The sequence below is a fragment of the Molossus molossus genome, unplaced genomic scaffold (assembly GCF_014108415.1).
Source record: "Molossus molossus isolate mMolMol1 unplaced genomic scaffold, mMolMol1.p scaffold_m16_p_6, whole genome shotgun sequence".
Lineage (NCBI taxonomy): Eukaryota > Metazoa > Chordata > Mammalia > Chiroptera > Molossidae > Molossus > Molossus molossus.
Genome location: NW_023425399.1, coordinates 85,251,137 through 85,277,042, shown reverse-complemented (window position 1 = coordinate 85,277,042; position 25,906 = coordinate 85,251,137). Strand labels below are relative to the sequence as shown.

The 25,906-nt window shown below is 35.4% G+C and overlaps 1 protein-coding gene across 1 annotated transcript in view; it reads left to right on the top strand.

Moving 5' to 3' along the window:
* The first annotated feature begins 456 nt into the window (after positions 1-456).
* The window catches only part of CCDC178 (coiled-coil domain containing 178), a 390,130-nt gene continuing 364,680 nt past the window's right edge, over positions 457-25,906 (top strand). Inside the window, exons 1-4 of the mRNA XM_036245789.1 lie at positions 457-514; positions 7,772-7,861; positions 14,482-14,621; positions 22,109-22,131. Coding sequence (XP_036101682.1) covers positions 457-514; positions 7,772-7,861; positions 14,482-14,621; positions 22,109-22,131 — 311 coding nt within the window. The remainder of the gene's footprint in view (positions 515-7,771; positions 7,862-14,481; positions 14,622-22,108; positions 22,132-25,906) is intronic.

Here is a 25,906-nt window from a genome sequence, read left to right as displayed (position 1 = left end):
AGAACTGAGAGAAAGTAGAGAAGAGATGGATAGTAAGGTTTAACTTTATCATATGAAATGAAACATTATAGGCTCCAGAATCCTCATAGGGCTTTGAGCCCAAAGTTCCCATAATGAATGTTAAATTGTCTAGTAGTCTGGTCAGGTGTCTTTAAGATACCAGTAAAGAAGGGGATCAAAGAACCTTCTTTAATGAGGATTTTCATATTTGTTGTTCCTAAATAGGCTCATGATAGTCTTTGTAGGAGAAAGACCATATTGCTTAATTTCCTTACATTTTAAACATAATTTAGTATTGATTTTTACATATCTATATTGTAGAATATTAGAAACCTATCCTGTCACTAGCAGTTCTTGAATTGATAATTTTTAGTGAAATTAAATGTAAACAAATTTTGATTCATGATATTAAAATATTTTTCTTTCTAATTAGGTCTCGAAATACTGTAAATAGCCATGCCTGAAAATAAGACAGTTTCCTGCACTTCCACTGGAGGTGATCAAACCAAGAAAGGTAAATTTATAAATAAGTGATTTTCTTTAAAACGAAGTCATAGGTAAATGCAATTAAAGTCACTCACAGAAGGAAGCAGCTGCAAAGACAGTAGTCTTCTCCAGTACCAGGGATCACAAAACCAAAACTTAATGGGGCCAGGAAGGTGAGGTAAGGGAAAGGAGACAGATTAAGAAAAACCCACTGACTGGATTAATTAGTACGTTTAGGATATTTGTATTCAGATGACATTAGATCCAATATTTGGAATGCTGGTATAAATAGTGATTATCAGGCGTGGAGGGGCTGAATCAGCTGGCCAAGTCGAATCCCACGATGCATTGTATCATGGAGTTGTTGGGGGAGCACATCATCACGGTGCCAGAGAGCTGCACCTGGACACCTGCTTGAGGCCTCACCTGCATTTCTATCAAGCAATCCTACCAGTTATCTCATACTGTGAGACCATCAGTGAGGAGTCCAGTGTGCCCCCAACAAGCACACAAAGGAACAGCTCTCCCCCAAGAGCCTAACTGAGGGCATCGGGCCAGTACCTGAGGTAGAAGTACAAGTGGGACGTGGCCTAGGCCCGCAAGATCTACTGCTTCGGGGTGGCAGGCACCTGCCCCCACACCCTCACCAGCAGCACCAAGGATAGCGGGGTGGCGGGATTCCAGTGAGGCCACCGTGGGAGAAAAATTTTCGGGGTGCGCATGCGCTTAGACGTCCAGGAAGTGAGGCTGCGCACGCTGCCCGCCAGATAGCACCCCAGCCGAGCCAGGTGCTTCCCGTAAGGGAGCGTGCAGGCCACCTGGGGCCCCGCTACCTTGTGGAGACGTAGAGTTGGGAACAACTGTTTGGTAGCAGCTACGGTGCAGTGTCTTGAACAAGAAGCGGGGCCATGTCTTGGAGGAGTCCCGGTGGCTGGCACCCTATTGTAGGGAAGGCCTACTTGTCGGTCAGCCAACCCTTTGGCTTCACTGGGGACCGGAGGGCCCATATTGGTGTCCAGGCCTTCCCCCAGGCATGTTTGACTGCTGGCAGATTCTGCCCAGAGAACCCCTTTAACAACACTAGCTGCCCAGACAGTTTGCATTAGAGTCTCGCAAGCCCAAAGATCCCAAGGACAGCATCCCCGTCCCTGGACGAATTGTAGGCGGCCCTCCAGGTATCCCCTGCCACCCTGGGTGGGTTTCGGGGCAGCACCCGCACCTGGTCCACGTTCTACCACAGCCACAAGTTCTCACGCTCAGCTCACAACACCTCGCAAGGCTGTCCAAGACAAGGATGCCCTCTACCTGCCACATGTATGGGGTCCCTTCTGTGCCATCGCTCAACGTAGACACTGATGCCATTTCTTTCTATATTTACTTCAACATTTCAGAGGTAACAGAAATACCCCCTCAGCAGGGACTTATTTGGCTAATGGGGGTGTGGGAGGCAGGATGGGACACCATTTTGGATATTTCATATAAAGTATTCACAAAATAGTTGGCTTTGTGTAACTGTCTTCTTTGAAACTAGAATTTTCTCAAGGTTCCTTTTTATGGATGAATAGTATTCTATTGCATAGATATTCTACATATTGTTTGTACATTCATCAATGGATGAGTATCTGGATTATTTCTACTTCAGGGCTATTATGAGTAATGATATAAAAATTCAAGTACAAGTTTTTATGTGGACATCTGTTTTCATTTCTGTTGGGTATGCACTTAGGACAGGAATTACTGTGTCATTTCGCAACTTAATGTTTAACTTTCTGAGTAATTGCCAAATCGTTCTCAAAGCAACTGCAGTAGTTTACATTCCAAATAGCAATATATGAGGATTGCAGGTTTTTTTCACACCCTTGGCAACACTTCTTAAATTTTCTTTTTGTCTTTTTTTTCCTTTTTAACAATATTATAGCCATCTTAATGAGTGGGAGGTGGCATCTCATTGTGGTTTTGATTTACATTTCCCTGATTACTAATAATGATGAGGATATATTTTTTTTCTTTTTATTAAATTTATTGAGGTGACACTGCTTAATACAATTTTATAAGTTTCAAGTGTACATTTCTATGACACATGATCTTCATATTGCATTATGTACCCATCACCCAAAGTCACATCATCTTCTGTCACCATATATTTGACCCCCTTTACTGCTCCCCCAACCCCCTTCCCTCTGAAAGTTAAATATTAAGTTACGAAATGACACAGTAATTCCTGTCCTAAGTGCATACCCATACTGTTTTCTGTGTCTATGAGTTATTGCTTTTCTTGTTTGTTCATTTGTTGCTTTCAGTTTTATATCCCTCATATGAATAAAATCATATGGTTCTTAGCTTTTTTTCTGTCTGACTTATTGTGCTTAGTGGGATATTCTCAAGATCCATCCATGATGACAAGGATCTTTAAATGTGCTTACTAGCCATTTGTATATCTTTGGAGAAATGTGTATTCACATCTTTTGCCTATTTTATTTATTTAAAAATTGTATCTTTATTTTTGAAAGTATTATTACAGATATCATTTCCACCCCACCCTTCACAACCCACCACCACACTACTGTCTGTGTCCATTGGTTATGCACATATACATGTAAGTTCTTTGGTTTATCTCTTCTGCCCCCCTTCCCTCTGAGGTTCTTCAGTCTGTTCCCTGCTTCCATGTTCCAAAATAGATCCAAAGATCTATTTTGTCAGTTTATTTTGTTGATTAGATTCTACATATAAGTGAGATTATGGGATATTTAACTGGCTTATTTTACTGTTTTGTTCTAAGGAGATACTTTGTATGGTTTCAGTTCTTTCAAATACATTGAAACTTGTTTATAGCTTATTATATGCTCCATTATGTAGATTGTGCCATATAAACTTTAAAAATATGTTTCTGTACTCTTTGGTGGAATATTCTCTAGTTATTTCTTAGGTGCAGTTGATTTACGGTGTTTTCAAGTCTGCTATTTACTTGTCTTAAGTTCTTTCTAATTTGTCCATCATTTAAAGTGAGTGATTAAAGTCTCCCACTTTATTGTTGAGTTGTCTATTTCTTCCTTGAGTTATGGCAATTTCCTTAGTGCAGTTTAAGGATTTGTTAGGTTTCTGTATGTTTATAATTGTTTTAGCTTCCTGATAAACTGACCCTATTGTTACTGGTGAGATGACAAGAACAAGGTTCTTGTCTTCTTGAAGGAAAGATTTCAATCAAGAGAGAAAATACAACAAAGTAAGCAATAATTTATTAGCTGCAGCAAAAAAAACCACGCAGGACTGTGAAACGATGAAGGGCATAGAAGAAGCAATAGGAGAGCGTAGGCTGGGTTGCTTTGGCTCCATAAGTCAGAGAAAAGCGGGCCTTGGAGACAGGTTCAGAAGGTTAGCCTGGGATGAGCTGCTGCTGCCCATTGCTCCCCTGGTTGCAAGTCTCCTGGAGTCCTTTAAGGAAGGGAATGTCATGATTGTGCTCCCCTGGGGGAGAGTGCACTGGGTCCTTTGTGTTGAAGGTATTTATCTCTCTCACTTGCAGGTGGGAAGTTTCAGGGGACGGTCATAATAGACTATGTATCAACTTTCCAGGTATGCTCTTTCAGGGTTGTGGTCTCCACTGATTAGTCAGTGCCAGGGAAGGGGGTCACTAGTCAATGCAGCTGGTCCTGAGGCAGCCACAGCTGTCACTTGTCATTTGTCTGGTTTTTCTGCTTTTCTGGGCCTAGAGCTGAAATACAACAGAGGCTTAGATGTTATCTTTAGGGAGGAAAAGGGCAGGGGGTCTAAACCACATGACCAGCAATATGCTAGGGAGGAAAGGTTACCCTGGGGGAGAGGTTCTTGTTTTCCCAGTTTTTCTTCTTGCTAGGCAACACTGGGCTTTCTGCCCTGCTGAGTTTCTGTACTTGGCCCATCGTCCTTGCTCTGCTTATGTAACAGGTACAATTAACGTAATAATTTATAACAATATCAGATTAATGAAAATGTTATTTCAATTTTAAACATAAACTTTGCTTTTATATAGCTTCATTTCACCTTTCCCTTTGGTGTTATTTCACAAATTGTCTTTGTACATTTGTGTCTACCACTATGGATTAAAAATTATTGCTTTCTAAAGTTGTATTTTAAATCAAGAGAAAGAGTTACAAACAAAAATACATTTATATTGATTTTTATATATAACTAATATGTAATGCTAGTGCTATGCTATTTATTTCTTAATGAGGGATTTAAGTTACTATTATTCTTTTCATTTGAACCTGACTGGCTCCTTTTATTTTTGTAGGCAAGTCTGCTAGTGAAACCTATCACTTTTTAATTTATCTGTAAATGTCTTACTTTTTTTTTCTTCATTTTTAAAGGGTAGTTTTGCATCCTGGCCAATTTGGCTTAGCAGTTAGAGCGTCAGCTTGCGGACCAGAGTCTCGGATTTGATTCTGGTCAAGGGCACATATCTCAGTTGCAGTTTGGTCCTGGCCCTGGTGGGGTCATGCAGGAGGCAACTAACTGATGTGCCTCTCACATTGATCACTCTGCTCTCTCTCTCCCCCTTCCCACTTTATATGAAGATAAATGGGAAAATATCCTCGGGTGACGATTATAAAAAAAAAAAAAAAGAATAAATAAATTTAAAGGGTAGTTTTGCCAGAATAATATTTTTGGTTGGGAACTTTTTTTAATTTAGTATTTGAAAAAATATCATTCTATTGCCTTCGGGCTCCATGATTTCAATTCATAAACCACCTTTGATGTTATTGATGATTCCTTGTGAGTGATTTATTTCTGCCCCTCACTGCTTTCAAGATAGTTAGGGTGTATCTAATTTTGTTCATTCTACTTGGAGTTCCTTAAGCTTCTTGGATATAAACTTTAATGTTTATGATCATATTTGGAATATTTTAGTCATTTTTTTTCTTAAAATAGTCTTTCTGTTCCTTTTTCTTTTTTTTTCTCTTTCTCAGACTTCTATTATGCATATAATGATATGCTTGATGTCATACATTTTGCTTCATTTTTTTTTTCTGTTCCTCAGACTAAGTAGTCTGAACTGACCTTTCAACAAATTGATTGATCTTTCTTTTCTTTTTTTTTTTTTATCCTCACACGAGGACATTTTTCATTTTTTGTTCAGATAGAGTGGGGGGGAGAGAGAGGAAGAGAGAGAGAGAGAGAAACATCGATGTGAAGGGACACATCGAGTGGCTGCCACCCGCACGACCAACCAGGGCCGGGGACAACCTGCAACCGAGGCACGCGCCCTTAGCGGGAACCGAACCCGGGTCTCTCTGTACCGCAGGCTGATGCTCCAACGCTGAGCCAAACCGGCCAGGGCTCATTGATCTTTCTCTAGCTACTAAAAGTAGTTATTGAGCCCCTCTAGTGAAAGATTCATTTCAGTATTATACTTTTCAACTCCATAATATTTACTTGTTTCCTTTTTACTTTTATCTTTTTACTGATATTCTCTCTTTGATGTCATTCTCATACCTTTAAAAAATTCTTTAGACATGCTTTTCTTAGCTCTTTGAACATATTTAAAATAGAAGATGTAAAGTCTTTGACTAGTAAGTCCAAAATCTGGATTTCCTCAAGGGGAATTTTTATTGATTTATTTTTTAATTAATACATTTTATTTTTGGAGTAGTTTCAGGTTTACAGAAAAGCAGCCGAGAGTATAGGGTTCCCACATTCCTACTATCGACCCTCTCAGTTTTAAGTATTATTAACATCTTTCATTAGTGTTGTATATTTGTTAAAGTTAATAAGTTATTGTGAACTAAACTTCTTATTTGACATCAGGGCTTGTTCTTTATGAAGTATATAGTTCTATGGGTTTTGACAAATGAAAACGTTATGCCACTCTTATTAGTCTTTTTCCACATTAAGTACGACAAGAAGGCAGGAGGAGCTGGACTCTGGGCATAGACCAAAGCCATTTTGGAAATGGTTATTTTTTACCCTGGGCATAATTCAAAACAGTTACTTTCCCTCTTCTTTTACTGAGAGCAGAAAAGAACATTTTTCTATTCTTTGCTGTGAGAACCTGGTGAACCTCCTGGGAATAAAACTAATGAAGGTGTGAGACACCCTCTAAAACTGGTTCCCAGGAATTTTTAATCACAGCTAGTTCACACAGCCTCCAACAAACAGTACATCAATTGCAGTTCAAATTTTTCTACCCTTTCTTGGCCTCAGCAACTGCTATTCCCAGAAAGCTATGATTCTCTGTATTTGCTTCTGTCTCTCTGGTTGCTGTGGTTTAGTTTGCATTGTGATTTAAATTCCCTAATGGATTTAACAAGAGTTGTTGATCTTCCGTTTTTTAAACTTTTTTATTTACAAAGTGTTTTCATTTTTTAAATGAAAACCTTATGACATGGGGTTATTCCTTGATGCATTTGTCATTTGGAAATACACATTATAATTTCCAAGTACTTTTGAATTAATTTTATGTGACTATTTTCTAATTGTAGAGTAAATTGATTAATGTAGCTAGTTTCTACTTGTTAATTTTTTTGAGTTATTGTTGCCTGAGATAGCTTCACTTTTTATAAAGCTTTACCACCATTAAAATCATGTATTCTGTATCTCTGTGAGATTCATAATATGTTTATCAAATTGGTCATGTTGTATTCATCACATCTATATATAATTTGGTTTTTCTGAGATGCATGTGTCATACATAAATGATGGTGAGTTTAAAATCTCTCTCTGTATTTTTTTCTCTAAATTTTTCTTTGTGTTAAAAATGCATTGATTTTTAAATATTATGTTGCTATATTACACACATATAAATATTTTCTTATTAACTGTAGCTTTAATTCTAAAATAGTAACATTTTAGGCTAAGAGTTAACAGTTTAGCTAAGTTCTAGATTCCTTCATAATCTGCTCACATTAAGTTTTCTTTCTCAGGAAAGAAATACATATATATTTTATTTACAGTTTTTTTTCTGTATTATTTTTATTTGGGTATTCTTTTTAGATACATTTGAATTATTCATCTATATTATAATAGTTATTTGAGTAGAATATCCTACTCTGTGATTTTGGTGATGTCACTCTTATTGGTCTCTATTTGCTGCTAATAGCTGTACACTATTTGAATACCTTTTTGTGAGAATTTAGCCAATTGAATAACAGAGAAAACATCTAAAGATATTCTACTGTGGGTTTTGGTTAATATGTGTATTATTGTTGCTTTCTCAAGGACATTTTCACAGCATAGTTTTGTGCATTAGTTTAATTATTTAAAAAATTTATATTAACTGTTCTCTGAAATTTTATTTTATTTTTAAAAGATAATGCCGCATCACAAGCATTGGTTCCATTTGTTGCCCCTAAGGAAGCTGTTGAGATTTTTCAAGAAAATAAACTGACAAATACTGAAGGTGAGGACTGAATGTAAATTATGTAGTAACCTATGTAAACAATATTTATATTCACTCAGTTTGTGATGTCAATGTTATATTTTTATTGAGAAATAAACCATAAATGTCAATTAATAGTTAACAAAGTAATTCTAATATTAAGACTACAATACTATAATACATTTTATTACTAATATACCATTAATTAAAATTTGGTTTATAAGAATTGGTTATAATTTCACAAATATATGAATTTTAAACTAAACATTTTCTTTATTGACCATGCCAGGACTGGTAGATGCTAGAAACTTTCCAGTTTAATGAGGATATGTCTTTTAGAAGAAAAAAGACTTTTGTTTTTGGGACATGAAATCCAGAATTAAAAATTGTTTCTTGGGAAGCCATAAAATATTTCTGAAAGTGTTTCTGAAAATATATGTGGGAAGAGATGATGAAATGTGTACCTTTGATATACAGGGGTTCCTACTTGTTTCTTAGATCATTGTGGTGGAGAACATTATATAAAAAATTTAAAACCATGACTTAATCTTGATTGGTAAATTTCTGCTCTGGAGATTTTCAGTTTGACAGGATAAAATTGGGATAAGTTGCCATTTGCATTCTTTACCTATTTCTGTCCGGTAGAAATCTTGAATATAATTTTAATGTTCTGGCTTATAGTTTACTGCCTTACTAAGCTATGAGCCATGGGAGGTTTTGGACAAGTTTTTTAAATTACCAAATGACTGATTTATGAACCAATAACTTCAAAACACTGGAATATATATGTCCTATTAGGATACAGATATATTTAAGAAATGGAACATATCATCTTGAGGTGAAATAAAATATAACTATACACTAATTATTATAAGCAATAGGAAATAATGGTTATGTGGAGGAACAAGATGACACAAGGTAGTTAAAAGTCTTTGCACTTGATTCTGATATATGGGCATGGGGTTTCTAAGCAGTTCTTGAAAATCATCTTGGTGTCCTACAATTCTATTCAATTCTGACACCATCTACCCGGAGATAGCATCAGATCCCACAGGTTAAGGGCTTAATCCTATAAGACTTCCTTTCCCTTTACTCCAGATACCAGTGGAAATCCCAGGTTTCACCTGTGCTTTTGACCAACTGCTATAGATTGGAGGTTGTAATGACCACCCTACCCCTTGGGTTTGATAAATTTGGTAGGTGGCTCACAGAACTCAAAGAAACATTTTACTTACTAGATTACCAGTTTATTATAAAAATATTATAACTCAGGAGCAAGATGGAAGAGATGTATGGGACGAGGTATGATGAAAGAGTGCAAAGCTTCTATGCCCTCTCTGGGCACACCACTCTCCCAAATCTTGATATGGTCAATAACCTGGAAGCTCTTTGAACCCTGTCCTTTTGAGTTTTTATAGTGGCTTCACTACACAGGTATGCTTTATTAAATCACTGGCCATTGGTGATTGATTTAATTTCCAGTCCTTATCCTCTTCTCAGAGGTTAAAGATGGGACTGGAAGTTCTAATTCTCCAATCACTTGGTTGATTCTCCTCAAAAATAGCCCCTACCCTGCCCTGGCCACTTTGGCTCAGCGGTTAGAGCGTTGGCCTGCGGTCCGGAGAGACCTGGGTTCGGTTCCCGCTAAGGGCACGTACTTCGGTTGCAGTTTGTCCCCGGCCCTGGTTGGTCATGCGGGTGGCAGCCACTCGATGTGTCCCTTCACATCGATGTTTCTCTCTCTCTCCCTTCCTCTCTCTCCCTCCCACTCTATCTGTACAAAAAATGGAAAAAATATCCTCGGGTGAGGATAAAAAAAAAAAAAATAGCCCCTACCCTTAGTGGTGGTGGTGGTGGTGGTGGTGGTGGTGGTGGGGGGGGGTGGTCCAAAAGTCATCTCATTTACACAATGAAGAACACCATTATGGCTCTCTCTTAGAAAATTCGAAGGGTTTTAGGAGCTCTGTTCCCAAAACAGGACAAAGGTCAAATATAATTTATTGTAAATCAAACTGTCACAGTAGTACACAAATGAATAGTATAGCCAAGAAGTACCTTCAGTATTTTGAGTAACACCAATATTCACTGTCTCTAAGGATTAGGAGAACTGTTAATGGATAAAGACAGATTTAAACTGAATTTTGAAGGATGCATTTGTATATGAAAAGTGAGGAGGGTATTTAAGGAAGAAGAACAGAATGAGTCAAGTAACAGTGATGAAATAGTACAAAATATGGAAAAATAGATTACTTTGACTACAGCATAGGGAAGATTCAGAAATGTAACAATAATTAGTTAAAATAAAGCTAGAAATAATTGAAATACAGGAAAAAAGTATATGAATTTCAGGCTCAAGAGTGTGAGCTTTATTTCTCAGTCTCTGGTCCTATATATATTTAAGTAGAGATATTATATAACCAAATCTGTTGCTTGGAAATATGAGTCTGTTATGCAGAATGATTTAGTTACAGGAGAATATATGGAGACTGATTACCTTACCATTATAGTCCAGCCTTAAGGTATAAGGGCTTGATTTATGAAGGATCAGTGGCTATGAAAGATAGGAATTAAAGAAACATTATAAAGGAATAATATTTGATAATATATTAATATAGGAACTTGAATGAAAAGAGGTTTCAACAATGATTTAATTGTTACACACTTTGATAATGGGAACAGAGAAGTAAGGAAGGAAATGAGGTTGAGTGGAATGAAGAATTTGGTTTTAGGAGCACTGGCTTTGCAAATAGGCTTGTCTTTTCAGACTGCCTTTGGCTTGTTGGCCTTGAAAAAGTCCAAATCTTTAATATCAAGTGGGTTGGATGCAGGCCTTTAATCAAAAGTTTTATCTTGGTATATCTTTAGTCTCTCATCATTGCTTTATTTGCTCAATAGCTCCTGATTATTAACTCTGTGTCAGGCACCATTCTCATTGCTTGGAATGTATCAGACCCCTTCCATCCTGGATCTCTCTCTGGATGTCTTCTTTATCTTTTCTAGCTCTATGTCTGATGATAGGAATGGGTTCTTTTTCTCTGTAGCCTTTCTGGCTTTGACATATTAGTTTACTGGTGTCATGAATTTTTTAATTTCCTTCTTTGTGGTATGTCAACTTCTCAATGGGTACATTCTAATTTTAACTTTATACCCCCATCCTGCAAAGGATCTCACAGGTCCCACCTTCCCTTTCCTACATTCAATGACAGGGTCAGGCTCTAAGAAGGAAATGTTTTTGGAAGATTTGTACATTTTGATAAGGAGTTCAGGGTAAAGTTAAGTCTAAAGATGTTTAGTTGGAAGTTAAGCACTTAGAGGAGATGACTAAGAGTGAAAATCAATTCTTACCAAGAGTAATGCCTATGAGGAAAAATAGGCAACGAAGAAATGAGAGAAAGCTATTAAAGAACATTTCAAGGACTCATTGTCTACTCTCTGTTCTGTAGTGTAAAGAGTTGAAAGAGATGGAGAATCTGACAGGGGTTTATTGAATTCTGTTACTAGGGTATGGCTACTGGTCCTCTTATAAAACAAGTTTATTGAGGTAAAATTTAAGTATAATATAGTACACTCATTTTAAGTAAACAAGTTAATGACTTTTGACAAATATACACATTTATTTTATCATTATTTTAAACAGGATATAGAATCTTCCATCTTTCCAGAAAGTTCATTCATGCCCTCTGTAGTCAATGTCACTCCACCGAGTTCCCATATTCACTGATAGGATTTTAGTTTTACCATTCTAAAATTTCAAGTACATGTTCAATTATTATGGCTGGGTGAATTACGTAAACATCCAATTCATTGAGCAAGGAGAGTTGACAGTTTATGTACATAGTATTTTTATTTCATTTGCCAACACAATTAGCCAGTCCATATTTTCTCTCAAATGGAAATTTCATGTTGCAGAGTCTTAACAAACCTCAACACTGGCTTATACCCAGGACGATCTTTCTTCTTATACATTGATTCTGAGCAAGGAAGTTGGAGTTGGGCAGATATGTAGAGAGGATGAGAGTCCTGCTTGAGCTTAATTCTTTTTTTTTTTTTATCCTCACCCGAGGACATTTTTCCATTTTTTGTACAGATAGAGTGGGAGGGAGAGAGAGGAAGACAGAGAGAGAGAGAGAGGGAAACATCGATGTGAAAGGGACACATCGAGTGGCTGCCACCCGCACAACCGACCAGGGCCGGGGACAAACTGCAACCGAGGTCCGCGCCCTTAGCGGGAACCGAACCCGGGTCTCTCAGGACCGCAGGCCGACACTCTAACCACTGAGCCAAACCAGCCAGGGCTTGAGCTTAATTCTTAAAACACCCTGACCACTTGTGCACAGACTTCACCATGAATAGCTCTTTCAATTAATATTTGACTAAAATCATTAATTCTCATTGTACCATGGAATTTTAGGTGAAAAATATTTTATATAACACCCCACCAACCCATTCATTTATGAGAAATCTAAGGTTAGAGACTGTGTAGCTTTAGCTTAGGAAGCACAGTTATCAGTCAAGTAAAAAATGAATGAACATTTTAGTGATCTAGGTGTCTCTTTAAGGTGGGTAAAATGGAAAAGAAATGCAAAGCAAAATTTTGACTTATACCATGCATGCATTAGAATAAAAGCAGTAACGAAAGCTCCAGAATTCTGGTTCTATCTTGTGCTGCTTATGATGCCAAGTCTTTTACAGAATTTTAGTGCAAAACTGAACATCATAGTATTTTATTTTCTGCACTTTACCATGTGTACAATGTTAATCCCAAGCCACAGGGAAGCTATGGAAAGTAATTAGTATTCACACAATAGGTTGAAAGTGGCACATGCAGAAAAATGTTAAATGAGTCATTACTATTCTTGTTTTCCCCACATTCAATGAAGCAAAACAAATGTTCTGAGCATAAGGACAACTTCCTAGTTGTTAAATGTATATTAAAATCTTTTTATTTCTAGAGGGAAGGGCAACATGCCCTTACCGAGATACTTGGGTAGGAGATCAATATGTAATTTTCACCAGCTTGTACTTTGGTCCTTTGACTATTACTGAGATGAAAATATAATATATCTATCTGTATATGAACTAAAGAGGAAATATGGCATATAACGTGCAAAATGGCCAGAGTGAACTAAAATACTTTGAAAATCAGCACTGATACCTTGAAGGAACACTCAAAATTAAAAAACAAGTGGTATGTGAAAGATTTGTAATGCCTTGAAATATATTTTTAGGACTGCTTCTCTTTGCCACATTTTCACAGATATAAAAAACAATCTTTGTAGTATAGCTTACACTCCATAGCCAAGGAGATACTGTTCAAGTGCCGGCTGTCCCACCTACCAGTTCAGTGGAGCTGGGCATGTTATATAACTTCTCAAAGCCTTAGTTTCCTCAGTTAAAAAATCAAGATAATAATCCCATTTCATCAGGTTGTTGTGAGGGTTAAATAAAACGTGGCATCAAAAGTTCTTAGCATAGTCCCATGTTTGCCCCATATTAGTACACACACACACACACACGTATATATAGACACACGTATATATGTATATATAGATGCATATATATTCATATATAGAGTAAAAACTTTTATTTATAAATGAAACAGATATGCTATTTTCACAGAAGTTGTGATTTTTTGAGAAGATTATGAGGCTTCATTGAAAAGATTGCATTTTAAATGAAGATATCTAAAATATTTACCTTCTCTGTGGTATGGCATTGAAACAAAAGGCACAATCAGTAGGCAATAGCATTCCATCTGTGTTGCTCAAGGTCAGCTGAAATGAGGTCATCACACTGTTCTCACTGAGGCACCAAGCCTATTTTGTGGCTTGCATTTAAGATCAGTAACTGCAGCTATGATCCAGCCAATAGAGTCCTTCCACGCAAAAGGACTGCAAGTAAGCACTTTGGTGGAGTTTCATGGATAACTTTGCTGTGCTTCTGCAACCTTCAGTTGACGGGACATGGCAGGATTAGAATCACTGAGGCACATCAGACTGAGTGGATTTTATGATGAGTATAACTTGAATGCTATAGTGAGAACATCAATCACTCTTCATAAAGAGACTCCAATTTTCAGAAATGGAAGGTAGAAAATGAGGTTATTATGAGAATAAAGGGGACCTGGTTTTATTTTTTTCAGCAGGAGAAACTCATGCTGGATTTAAGAAAGAATTCTTTCAACGCATGAGTGGTTGGATATTATTTACATTGGAAGATGTGGAATCTCTTTGAAGGGAGGCTTGAAAATATATTTCAAAGTCATGTTTAATTGATTCAGGATTTATGTAGTAACAAATGGATTAATATGTTTTCTTCCTTTTTTCTTTACTCACACCCCCCACCTCCGATGGTTAGTTCATAATGCTGTGGAACACCTAAACTTTTCAACTTTGAAGATTTATTCTTGCTTCCTAGGTTAATTTTTATTTATTACATTTTAAGTCATAAATGATTATTTTAGCTTGTAAATTTTTAGAAGGTTCATTCTGTAATTGTGACATATTTATCAGTCTGTTTGTTAAACAGTTTTAAGAATATTAGTTTTAATAAAGCTGGATATTTTTGCATATTCTGAAAATCAAGGTCACTACACTGTATATAACTGATAACTAACTTCCTCTTGTCTGCTTTATCTTTAGGGGTAAACAAAGGCATTTACTTTAGCTACCCATGTCGACGACACAGCTGTTCTTTAGTAAATGTTCCAGCACCATGTGTCAACAAAATTATTTCACACATTGAAAACGTGGAGTCTAAGATACAGGAGCATTTGAAACAGGTGACATTTAAAATACTAACATTTTTGTGAGTGCTATAAAGTCTTTAAGGGTTTGTTACTTAAAGAACCCAAGGAGTTATTTTTTATGATAGTTGAAATAGTTTATAGAATCTTTGCTTAGTTGTATAATTTTCTAATTTAGACATGGTTTTGATAGTCTCACTTAAGAAGGGTGAAGCAACCTTATTAAATAGAATTTCCCCCTACCTGTTTCTTCTTTATCCAACGGCAATCATGCTAAGTAATTTCCATAAGCCAACTTGACTAGTAAATTAAATAGTATTTACATCCTTTTTTGGGACACTAAACTGATTAGATGATTAGATGAATACATTGGTGTCTAAAAGGACAGTGTGGCCTTTTTAATGAGTTATTTTGTTCTGAAGAAATACTTAATAGATCTGTTGAAAGAGAATATAATTATTCTTTCTCTGTCTTTTTAACCTGTTAGTTTGCCTTTATTATTCTGAGTGAAGTTCAATCTTGAAATCACTGTAACATTCAGTTATTTTTCAAAGGATGATTTAGAAATGATAAAAACCTTCTTACCCTTTTTTTAAAAGATTTTTTATCTCTGAGCAATTAATGCACATTAGTATCCAAATGGGAGAGACCTGTTTTAGCTCTCTGCCTTCACCACTGTTACTGGATAGCTCTGAAAGGGTTCTCGTGGGCCACTTGTGATGCTTGGTCCAGGGTTTTGTTTTCTTTGATAAAAGCATGAGAGCGCATTTGTTGTGATCTTAGATGGGAATGGAGATGCTGTTTATATCATCCTATATTAGTATTATGTTGTTTTTGTTGCTTCTTTGTTAATGCTGTCTTCTGTCACCTACCTAAGAGCCTAATACACAGTAGGCACTTTTGAATGAAAAAAATAAAGGAGGGCCTGAAACAGGACTTTCCTTTTCTAGACACATCCGAGACATCTATCCACCTGATGTAGTAAGAGCTACAACTTACTAAACATCTGCTATTCTCTAGGCATTTAATAAATATTTTTGTGTTTCTTCTTTATAGGAACCCTACTTTACTGGTGAAAAAGCTAAGACTTAGAGAAATCAAGAAATTGCATATGTAGTAAGCATTAGAGTTGGAATTCCATCTGACTTAAAAGTCCATTTCAGCCTCTGTTTTATGACCCCAAAGGGCAAAAAAAAAAAAAAAAAGAGGCCTTAATTCTCATTAACATAGAGTGTTAGTTGACATTTTGACAACATGAGACACACAAAATAACAATGTCAGTTAAAAACACTTCTAGACAAAAACTGTAATAATAACATAATTTGTTTAAAAGTAAATAAATTATATACATAAAAACTTTATCTAACTTGTTATGAAATAAATTCTCATTATCTTTTTTATATTTCAAGACCTGTTATAGACTATTTCCTAAGTTAAAAAGATTTATTTTAGCCCAGCCGATGTGGCTCAGTGGTTGAGTGTCAACCCAAGGACTGAAAGGTTCTGGTTTGATTCCCGGTCAGGACACATGCCCAGGTTGTGGGCCCAATCCCCAGCTGGGGCATGCAGGAAGCGGCCATCGATGTTCTCTCTCATCGATGTTTCTATCTCTCTCTCCTTCTCCCTTTCTCGCTCTCTAAAAAAGAAAAAAAATATTTTATTATTGGCTGTATATTTGGTAGTTAGATTTGCTGGTGTTGAACTGGTTAATAGAGTATATCTGAGTAAGTTTCGTATGCTATTTTTTTTAGGTCACCCAACTATTGATTAGACATTTAGTTATCTATATTTGAATTAGTATTTCAGGAATGAACTAGTAGCTACCTATTATCTTTAAAGATGATTTTTTTCCTGACTATTCTACTAAAATGAGAAAAGAACGTTTTTCTGTTATTATTTGGAAATTAATATTTTGTAATATTAGACTTTACATTCATACTCTTTCTTGAAAAATTTAAATTAAAGAAAATCAAGGACACAAGACTTTAAATAAATCTTTAAAGAATAGCTTGTATTTTTTAAAATAAAAAATGGTTTATTTCCATTTTTTATGGATTTTTGGGGAAAGATTATGTACATTTTCCTATAGATAATTCAAAATTAGTTAACCTAAGCATAAACCTAATTTCAAGTAAAATAGGTTACTTGTGTAAGAGATATTTAAAATGAATAATTATCCTGCAGAAAATATTGAAGTGTGTATCTGGGTACATTTTAATGATTCCAGAATTCCTGAATGAAATACAGATAAAAGACATTTCTTCTCAATATTTTTATCACGTAAAAACATTCTACTTAATTACAGTTTTAAACAGATTGTACTTGGAGAGGAGATAAATATTTTTCATTTTATTCCTTCCTTGCGTACAATCCTAGGCACTGTCTTGTACCTGTTTTGTGCTGGGGGAACAATGGGGCCTCCTCCTTCTCCAGTTTCCAGAGGGTTATGTGTGCAGAGGGCAAAACAAGGCAGAAAACGACTTGGTGATAACCAGGTGGAGCCTTGGCCCTAAATTCCATTGTAATCTCCATCAAGAGTTGCACAAATTAATTCTTATTTTGAGTTGCAGATTATCATATTTCTCAGAATTTTAGGGTGAGGAGTCAAAGCAGGCAACTGACTTAATTATCTCTCTAAATTCTTTAAATTTCAGTTTTTCATACCCCAATTGTTAGAACAGTTTAGTACAATGATGAAGACAGACTGATCCTAAATTGTCTAGCAGTCAGCAAAAGAGAAGGAGGTGTTTGCCCAAGTATAGTATAGGTTAATTTAACTATCTCCGGTAAGGCCCCCAAATCTGAAAGTACAATGCTCTTGACTTTTACTTTGTTCAATCCACAGTGATATTTTCCTCTGAGGAAGTTAGGTTTTTCTTTGGGACTCAATGAGTGCAATTTTGATGGACAGGGTGGTGTCAAGGACAGAGAGAAAGTGATGACCTTTCTAGACCAAGCAGTTTTTCCTCTTCTTTTAATTTGCAACTATATTTCTCTACAAACTGCTTGATTTTTAAACACTGCTTCATTGAGATAGTGTATATACCATAAAGTTTACCATTTAAAGTGCAATTCAGTGATTTTTAGTGTAGTTTCAGAGTTGTGTAATCATTACCATAATCACAAAAGACCGCAGATTATATGATCCCATTAATATGAAATGTGCAAAATAGGCCATTCTATAGAGACAGAAAACAGGTTGATGGTTTCCTAGGGCTAGAGTGACTGCTGATCGGTATGGATTATTTTTAGGGGGGGGGGGGGATAATGCTTGTTTGTTTTTAACCAGGATAATTTTAATATTTTATTAGATAAAGCTCTAAGTAATTAAAAGGCTGCCATCTGCTTTGGGTATGGAATGGATTAGAGGAGTGAAAAATCAATTGCTTTTGGATCGACCATTATGGTTTGTTTGATCCTTATGTCACAGTGGTTTCTTTTGTGTCAGAATAAACACTATAGGGCCTGTGATTAGCAGAAATGCAGCTGCCATAAGCTTGTCCATCCACTCATGGCAGTTTGTTTGCAATTCTGAATCTTGAAAAGAAAATTCTTCAGAGTAGAGTTACTGTGAACATTTTCTCTGTATGTTTACTTTTACAAAGAATGAGAAAACACTGCAAAATGATGGAAATAATTGCTGGGATAACTTCCCATACAAATTAAGGTTGTATTTTATTTTTCTGCCACTTTATTCTACTAGACTAGAGATACTTTTATTTAATTTGGAATGATCTCTACTGAATTGAAAATTTTCTCTTCATTTAATCACTTCAAGTCAATAAGAGGCAACCATGATTTAAAGGAATGGCATAGAGAGAAAGTACAGTTGCTCCTTGACTTCCAATGGGGTTACATCCTGACAAATGCATTTAATACACCTGACCTACCGAACATCATAGCTTAGCATAGCCTACCTTAGACATGCTCAGAACACTTATGTTAGAATACATTGTAGAGTATTGGTTGTTTACTCTCGTGATCATGTAGCTGACAAGAAGCTTTGGCTTGTTGCATCCCAAGAGAGTATCTTACCATATAGCACTGGTCTTGGAAAAGATTTAAATGAAAAATTTGAAGCAATTTCTACTGAATGCATATAACTTTTATACCATCATAAAGTCTAAATATACTTAGTTGAACCATCCTAAGGTGGAGACTGTCTGTATTTAGAAATCATTCTTTCAAATACAAAGATTATATTATACAAAAATAAGATTATCATTAATAACAATGATAATGAAACCAAACTTTATCAAGTGCTTACTATATGTCATGAGCTTAATATGCATGATTTCATTGACTCGTTATTGAAACCTTGGAAGGTAGAAACTACTATTATCCCCAACTGCAGATGAGGAAAATGATTCCAGAGGTTGATTTCCTCCAAGATCACACAGTCAGTGGCAACGCCATCATCCAGACCAGGTGTGCCTGAGGGCTAAGAACATTCTGCTTATCACTGTGCTGTGTCATCTATGCCTGAGAGTATCTCAGCTAGGAAGACCAAAACACATGCTCGTTAAAATACTTACATTTCTCATGGGAAAACTTGGCTTTGATGACACTATTTTATATTTGTTTCTAATTTTAAAACCTAGTATTTAATCATTGGACCCTTTTGACCAAATTTCTGATACTTTGAGTTCTCATTCTGTTATCAGTTATATTTCATTTGAAGCTTAAGGATACTTCAAATCAAGACATATCCACTGTTTCTCATTCTATCATTTCTATTTTCCTTTCCTAATCAATTCATCTCTTTAATTGGTATACTTAGTTCTTTATTCTGTCATCCTTCTAGTCTGAAAATATGCCAACCCTGGAGAGTATCTCTGATGGTCTGCTATCTTCCCTCCTATACCCAGCCTGATGAATAGTGCTGGAGAACATTATACAGTAATTCAATTAAAATTATTATTTCTATCACCATTTATCCCCTCTATACTCTCTTCTACCCTCATCCACCCTCATCCCCACAATAATTCAAATTTGAGGTATTATACATTTATGGTCTCCAACCGTAATAGGACCTTTAATAGTATTCTGAAATTATTCTGTTTGTCATCTAGAACTTTCTCTACTATTATTCCCTGGTATAGACACTCCAATCCTTTCCTTTGTTCAGGTCTCCAAATCCTCCACCTCACTACTTATTTATCTCTTGCCCCCTAAATGGGAGATATAATAACAGAAATATTTCCAACTCCTGTTATCTCACATAGGAACATCCTTGAATTCTACAAATACTTTTCCTTTTGTCCTTTCATGGAAAATTTTCTTCCCCCACCAATGACTGCTGCCTTTACCTGCATTACATTGTGCAAGCATCTTGTTATTGTCAGGTGTTCTTCTCACCATCTCATCTTCTAAATCTCCATTCTTTAAAACTCATTCCTCTCACATTTAAAATATTGATGTTTCTCCTGTTTTTAAGGAAACTTAAAAAAAAATCACATACATACCTTTATTTGCTTTCTCATACCCTCCCAATTAACATCTGAAGAGCTGGCTAAATTTAATATCTCTGCTTCCTCACTTTCCAACTATTCATTTATTCATTGCAGTCTGCATTTGGTCTCCATTATTCCAATGAAAGTACCTTCATAAAAGTAACCATTGTTTTTTCTGTTATCTGTTGCTACACAAACACATACATACACACACACACACACACACACACACACACACTAAAACTTTGTGGCTAGAACAAACATTTATTTGTTTACAGTTGAGAAATTTGTTCTGGGCTCAGCTGGGAAATTTTGTTGGTTCTTGCCTGGAGCCAATAATGTGGATGCATACATCTGCCATCTCAACTGGGAGCAGTGATGACGATGGCCTCACTCGCATGTCTAGTGGCTGGGAGAGTGTTCTGCAAGGATACATCTCAATGGGAAGTGCTTAACAAAGCTCACTGCACCTGGCAGCATGCTTCATAATATGTTTTGATATCTGATATGGTAGTTCCCTCCCTTTTTTCCTTTTATAGACTTCTGTGGCTATTCTTGTTATATATAAATCTTGAAATGAGCTTGTCATCTTCTATGCAAAAACCCAGTGGGATTTCAAACAATTGAACTCATCACTTTTTATTACGTAGATGAATTTAGTCTCTTTAGGTATGTTTTTTAGATTCCATTGAATTTACTATACAATCAGCGTAAGAACATTTCAGCGATATAGCAAATGCCAAAACCTGTTTAGAGGAGAGAACTAAGTAGGAAGTAAATGGGGAAGTTTGGCAAACTGATGAAAACTTAATATTAAATTATTGGTTCTCTAAAATGTCATGAGCCAAGTAACGTTTCAGTGTGATGAACTGTATATAAAACGGTAGCCCCATAAGATTATAACATAGTCTCGGGCCTCTACTTTTGCCTAAATAAGCTTACATTTGAATTTGTAATACCCTAGAATATTTTCATTCATTGATGAGTCTGTCTTTGTTTCTCCTCCCATCTGTTTTTGTGCGAGATTTTGCTAGTTACATAGGCTCTGTTTTGTTTCTCTCTAGAAACATAACTTCCATATTTATTAGACAACCTTCCTATTTTAGACAGATCTTCAATGTCGTTAGAGAGTGCTCATGACAATGATTAGAAGGCAACTATGTATTCGGGTTGGGGGAGACTCCAGATAATAATACTGGTTCATCTCACCACTGCCTTCTATTATTTGTTTTGATTATCATCTGTTTATTCTTACAACCTGGGAATTCCACAAGAATTCTCCAGAGAAGCCTTTCATCTCTCCTGAAATGTTCTCCATTTGTCTCTTCTGACTTATACTTTTCTTTGCTCTGTTTTCACTATCAGTCTCATCAGATTACTTTCTATTTCTGAGTATTCTTCTGTGATGTGTGTTACAGTGATTTCATCGACATAGATATATATTTTTTCTCCAGAAATTTTGGTATGATAGGGAATTGAAGAGAAGTAATGATATATACCCGATCTAACATCTTGAATTAGAGATTATCCATGAAACCCACAGCATTCTGACTATATATATTTTTTGTGGTTTTGGTAATTTATTCCCATGACAGGTCAAGGTTCTTTTAGAGTATGTCATGGAACATGACACCTACCAAGGAGTTTATAGTCCAGGAGAGGGATAATAAACAGATACTACCAGGAAAACTAAATACTTGTGAACTCATGTAATTATGTGTTTTCTACTCTTCAGTAATATATTAAAATTCAATGGCTATCATACACTTCTGCTTGTGGGGAAAGCCATTTGGGAGTAAGTGGCATTTGAACTGATGAAGGTGTAAGATTTAGAAACACAGAGGAAAGGTGAGAACAATTAAATGGGAATAATAATGAAAGTATAGGACTAGATAGTAGAAATATATAATTGTTTAGGAAACAACAGAGTATAATTTGACAAAAATATAATTGGGAATGTGAAGTGGAGTAGTTAGAATTTTACCAGTGAGTTCAAGCATAAGTTAAATTTACTATTGTTTTCTGAGATGTTTAAAATTTGATTTTTATTGAGATGTTTTATTTTGACAGTTTGAAACTTCTTTTGAAGAATGGTAAGAACCTATCATGTTTCTTTTATTTTTTCTTGTTCATCTTTTGATGATTAATCTATTGTAGATGAGTTTTATTTGAAAAGGAACAGAAAATTAGTCCTGGTCTATGTTGCTAAGTGGTTAGAACATCAGCCTCTGCACCAAAGGGGTGTGGGTTCAATTCCCAGTCAAGGGCACATACCTGGATTATAGTTTTATCCCCAGCCTTGGTCAGGGCACATGCAGGAGGCAACCAATCCATGTGTCTCTTTCACATTGATGTTTCTCTCTGTCTCTTACTCTCCTCCCTTCCTCTTTCCCTTCCATTCTCTCTAAAAATCAATGAAAAAATATTCTCAAGTGAGGATTAAAAAAACCCCAGAATATCGAAAGCAGAATTTTTTCATATTAGACATTAAAATATAATGAATACATGGGACAACATCAAGTTAAAAAGCTTCTGCACAGCAAAAGAAACAACCATCAAAATGGAAAGGGAACCCACTATATGGGAGAGCATTATTGCCAATGGTACATCAGATAAGGGGCTAATTTCCAAAATATAAAGAGTACTCATACAACTCAACAAAAGGAAGACCAAGACCTAATTAAAAAATGGACCTAGCATTTGACAGACAAAAATTCCCCTCAAAGAAGAGGTTGAGAACAGAGCTACATGAGGAAATAGGCTTTTCAAAGCTCTCACATATGTTGGAGAATCAAGAAGTGCACACATATGACCAATGCTGGACACTGGCTTTGGGAAGAACCAAGAACCCTCTAATTTTTTTCCTGTGGCTAAACTTTAGGATCTGCAGAGGCAAGAATTGATGGTAAGAGGCAGAGATATAAACATCCTGCGTAAGCATTGAAGAACTCCCATAGAGAGCCAATCTTTTAAGATTAGGAGGGTATTTTTTTCCTCCTTTTTCTGTTTAGACTCAAGGTATTTAATCTAACAGGCAAAACACAAGCTCACCAATAAGCTAACGAAAGACTTACTTTAGTGGCCACAAATGGAAAAGAATGCAGATATTACAAAAAGTGTTTAAAAGAATCATTAAACAAATAACAACCATCTGCAACAAACAGCAACAATAATCCCAATAGACAGAGGCTAACCTTTTTTACATTTTACATTAAACTATTAAAAATGTTCAGTTTTATACAAAAATTATGAGGCAGTCAAAGAATGAAAGACTTTGTGCCATTAACAATAAAATATAAAATAAAAGAAACTGTCCCAGATTTTGGACTTATTATATAAAGATTTAAAATCACCTGTCTTAAATATTCTTTAGGAGATAAAGGAAACTATGGACAAAGAACTAAACAAAATCAGGAATCTAACATCTAAACAAATATAGAATATCAATCAAGTGATTGAAAATATAAAAAAGAGCCAAATAGACATTCTGGAGCTGAAAAGTACAGTAATTGAAATGAAAACATAATTAAAGATGTTCATCAATAGAATTGAATAGGCAGAGGAAAGAATCAGGAATTTGAAGATAGGTTCATTGAGATTATTCAGGCTGAGGAGCAGAAAGACAAAAGAATAAAGAAAAATTAACAGAACCTAATAAACTCCAGGGACATCACCAAGAATACAAATATACCCACAATGGGAGTCCAAGAATGACTGGAGAGAGAAAAGGAAGGAGAAAGAATATTTGAAGAAACACTGGCTGAAAACTGCTTAATTTGACGAAAACATGAATCTATACTTCCACTAAACTCAAAGAACTCCTGCAGGATAAACTTAGCGATCTACACTAAGACACATTTTAGTTGTGGGAAGCCTGGGACAAAGATAGTACAGGTTTCACCCACTATCCAAAAGTAGAGCATTCCAGTGAAACATTTTTGTAAACTGAAATGGCATAAAGCAGAGAAGCAATTACCATTAATTTATATAGGCAAATTTCTGAGTGTTCCCAGATCCCCCAAATCATACAAAATATGCCAAATTACATCTAGTTTTATGCTAAGTGTAGCACTCTTAGGCGCTTTCGTAGGCTTTTCTGATACTTTAGGACACATCTTGCTAATGGATGCGCAGAATAAATCAATATGAAGCGTAGATGCTCACAGACACTGTTCAAAGACATGACGGCTTGATGCTGAAATCCTGAGTGTAGTTCCCAGAGGAGAAGCTTGGAGGTGCCATTCTCACTGCTCAGGGTATTTGCTACCTCTATAATGACTTGCGGCAAAACAAATGCTGAGCACTACTTTTACTCTGACTTTTTCTTAAAAGCAAAAAATTCTCTTGGGTTTTCTTTCACTCAGTGAAACCAGATACTAATATAGGTCTTTTGTAAAAGCAAAGTGGCATAATGTGAACTTTTGAAAATCAGGGTATACCTGTGCAGGGAAAGGAAGGGAGAAGGGACTCATCATGTACAAGAGATCCTCAATAAAATTACAGCCACTTTTTCATCAGCAATTATGAAGGTCAGAGGCAGTGAAGTGACATATTTAAGTTGTTGGAAGGAAAAAGTTCTAAATCCTGAAAAAGTGTTCTTCAAAAATAAAGGAGAAACTAAGATTTTTCTATACAAACAAAAACTGAGGGGCTTCATCACTAGTAGATCTATCCTATCAGAAATCCTAAAAGGAGCCCTTCAGGCAGAAATGAAAGACACTAGACAGTAACTTGAAGCCATATTAAAAAAAAACCAACAACAGTCAAGGTAGCTATAAAAATAAATACAAAAGTCAGTATAGTTGCATTATTATTTTATCTCTTTTATTTTCCTTTATAATTAAAAATATAAATGGGTAAAACCATAATTATAAATCTATATAATGGTGACATAATTTATAAATATGTAATTTGCAAAAATAGCATAAAAGGAGGGAGCAGAGCTATAAAGGAACAGAATTCTTTAATACTATTGAAAGTACATTGATTTTAATTTGAACTTAATTTTCATGAAGTTAAGATGTTAATAGTAGTATCCAGGGAATGACTAAGAAAAATTCTAAAAATAAACAAAAATATCCAGAAATCCAATAAGAAGGAAACTAAAAGAATACACTAAGAAAAATAAAAATAAAAACACACAATTAACCACAAAAGAAGGCAGTTATGGAGAAATTAAAAAATGAAAAATATGTAATATAGAAAACAAAATTGCAGAAGTTAGTCCTTTCTTATCAGTAATTACTTTTCATGTAAATGGATTGAACTCTTTTATTAAAAGGTAGAAAGTGGTAGAATGGATAAAAATAAATGATCTAATTATATTCTGTCTATAAGAGAGTCACAGAAACATATCTTTGAGATCCAAAGAAACAAGTAGGTTGAAAGTGAAAGGAAAAAAATTATATTTCATGAAAATAGTAACCAAAATAGAGCTGGGGTAGCTATACTATATATCACACAAAATAGACTTTAAGTCAAAATATATTACAAGAGACAAAGAATACTTGATATCTTGATAAAAGGGTCACTCCATCAAGAAGATATAAAAATTATAAACATATACAAACCTAAAAACATAACCTCAAAATACATGAAGTATAAACTGACAGAATTGAAGGGAGAAATAGACAGTTCTATAATAAGACTTTGACAATTTAATGTCCTCACTTTCAATAATGGATAAAAGAACTAAAAAGAAGATCAGTATGGAAACAGACTCAACCAATACTAGAAACATCTATACCAACTGACTTATATAATACACTTCACCCAATAACAGTAGAAAACAGATTCTTTTCATGTTCATATTGAACATCATTTAGGATGGATCATATATTAAGACACAAAACAAATCCTAATAAAGTT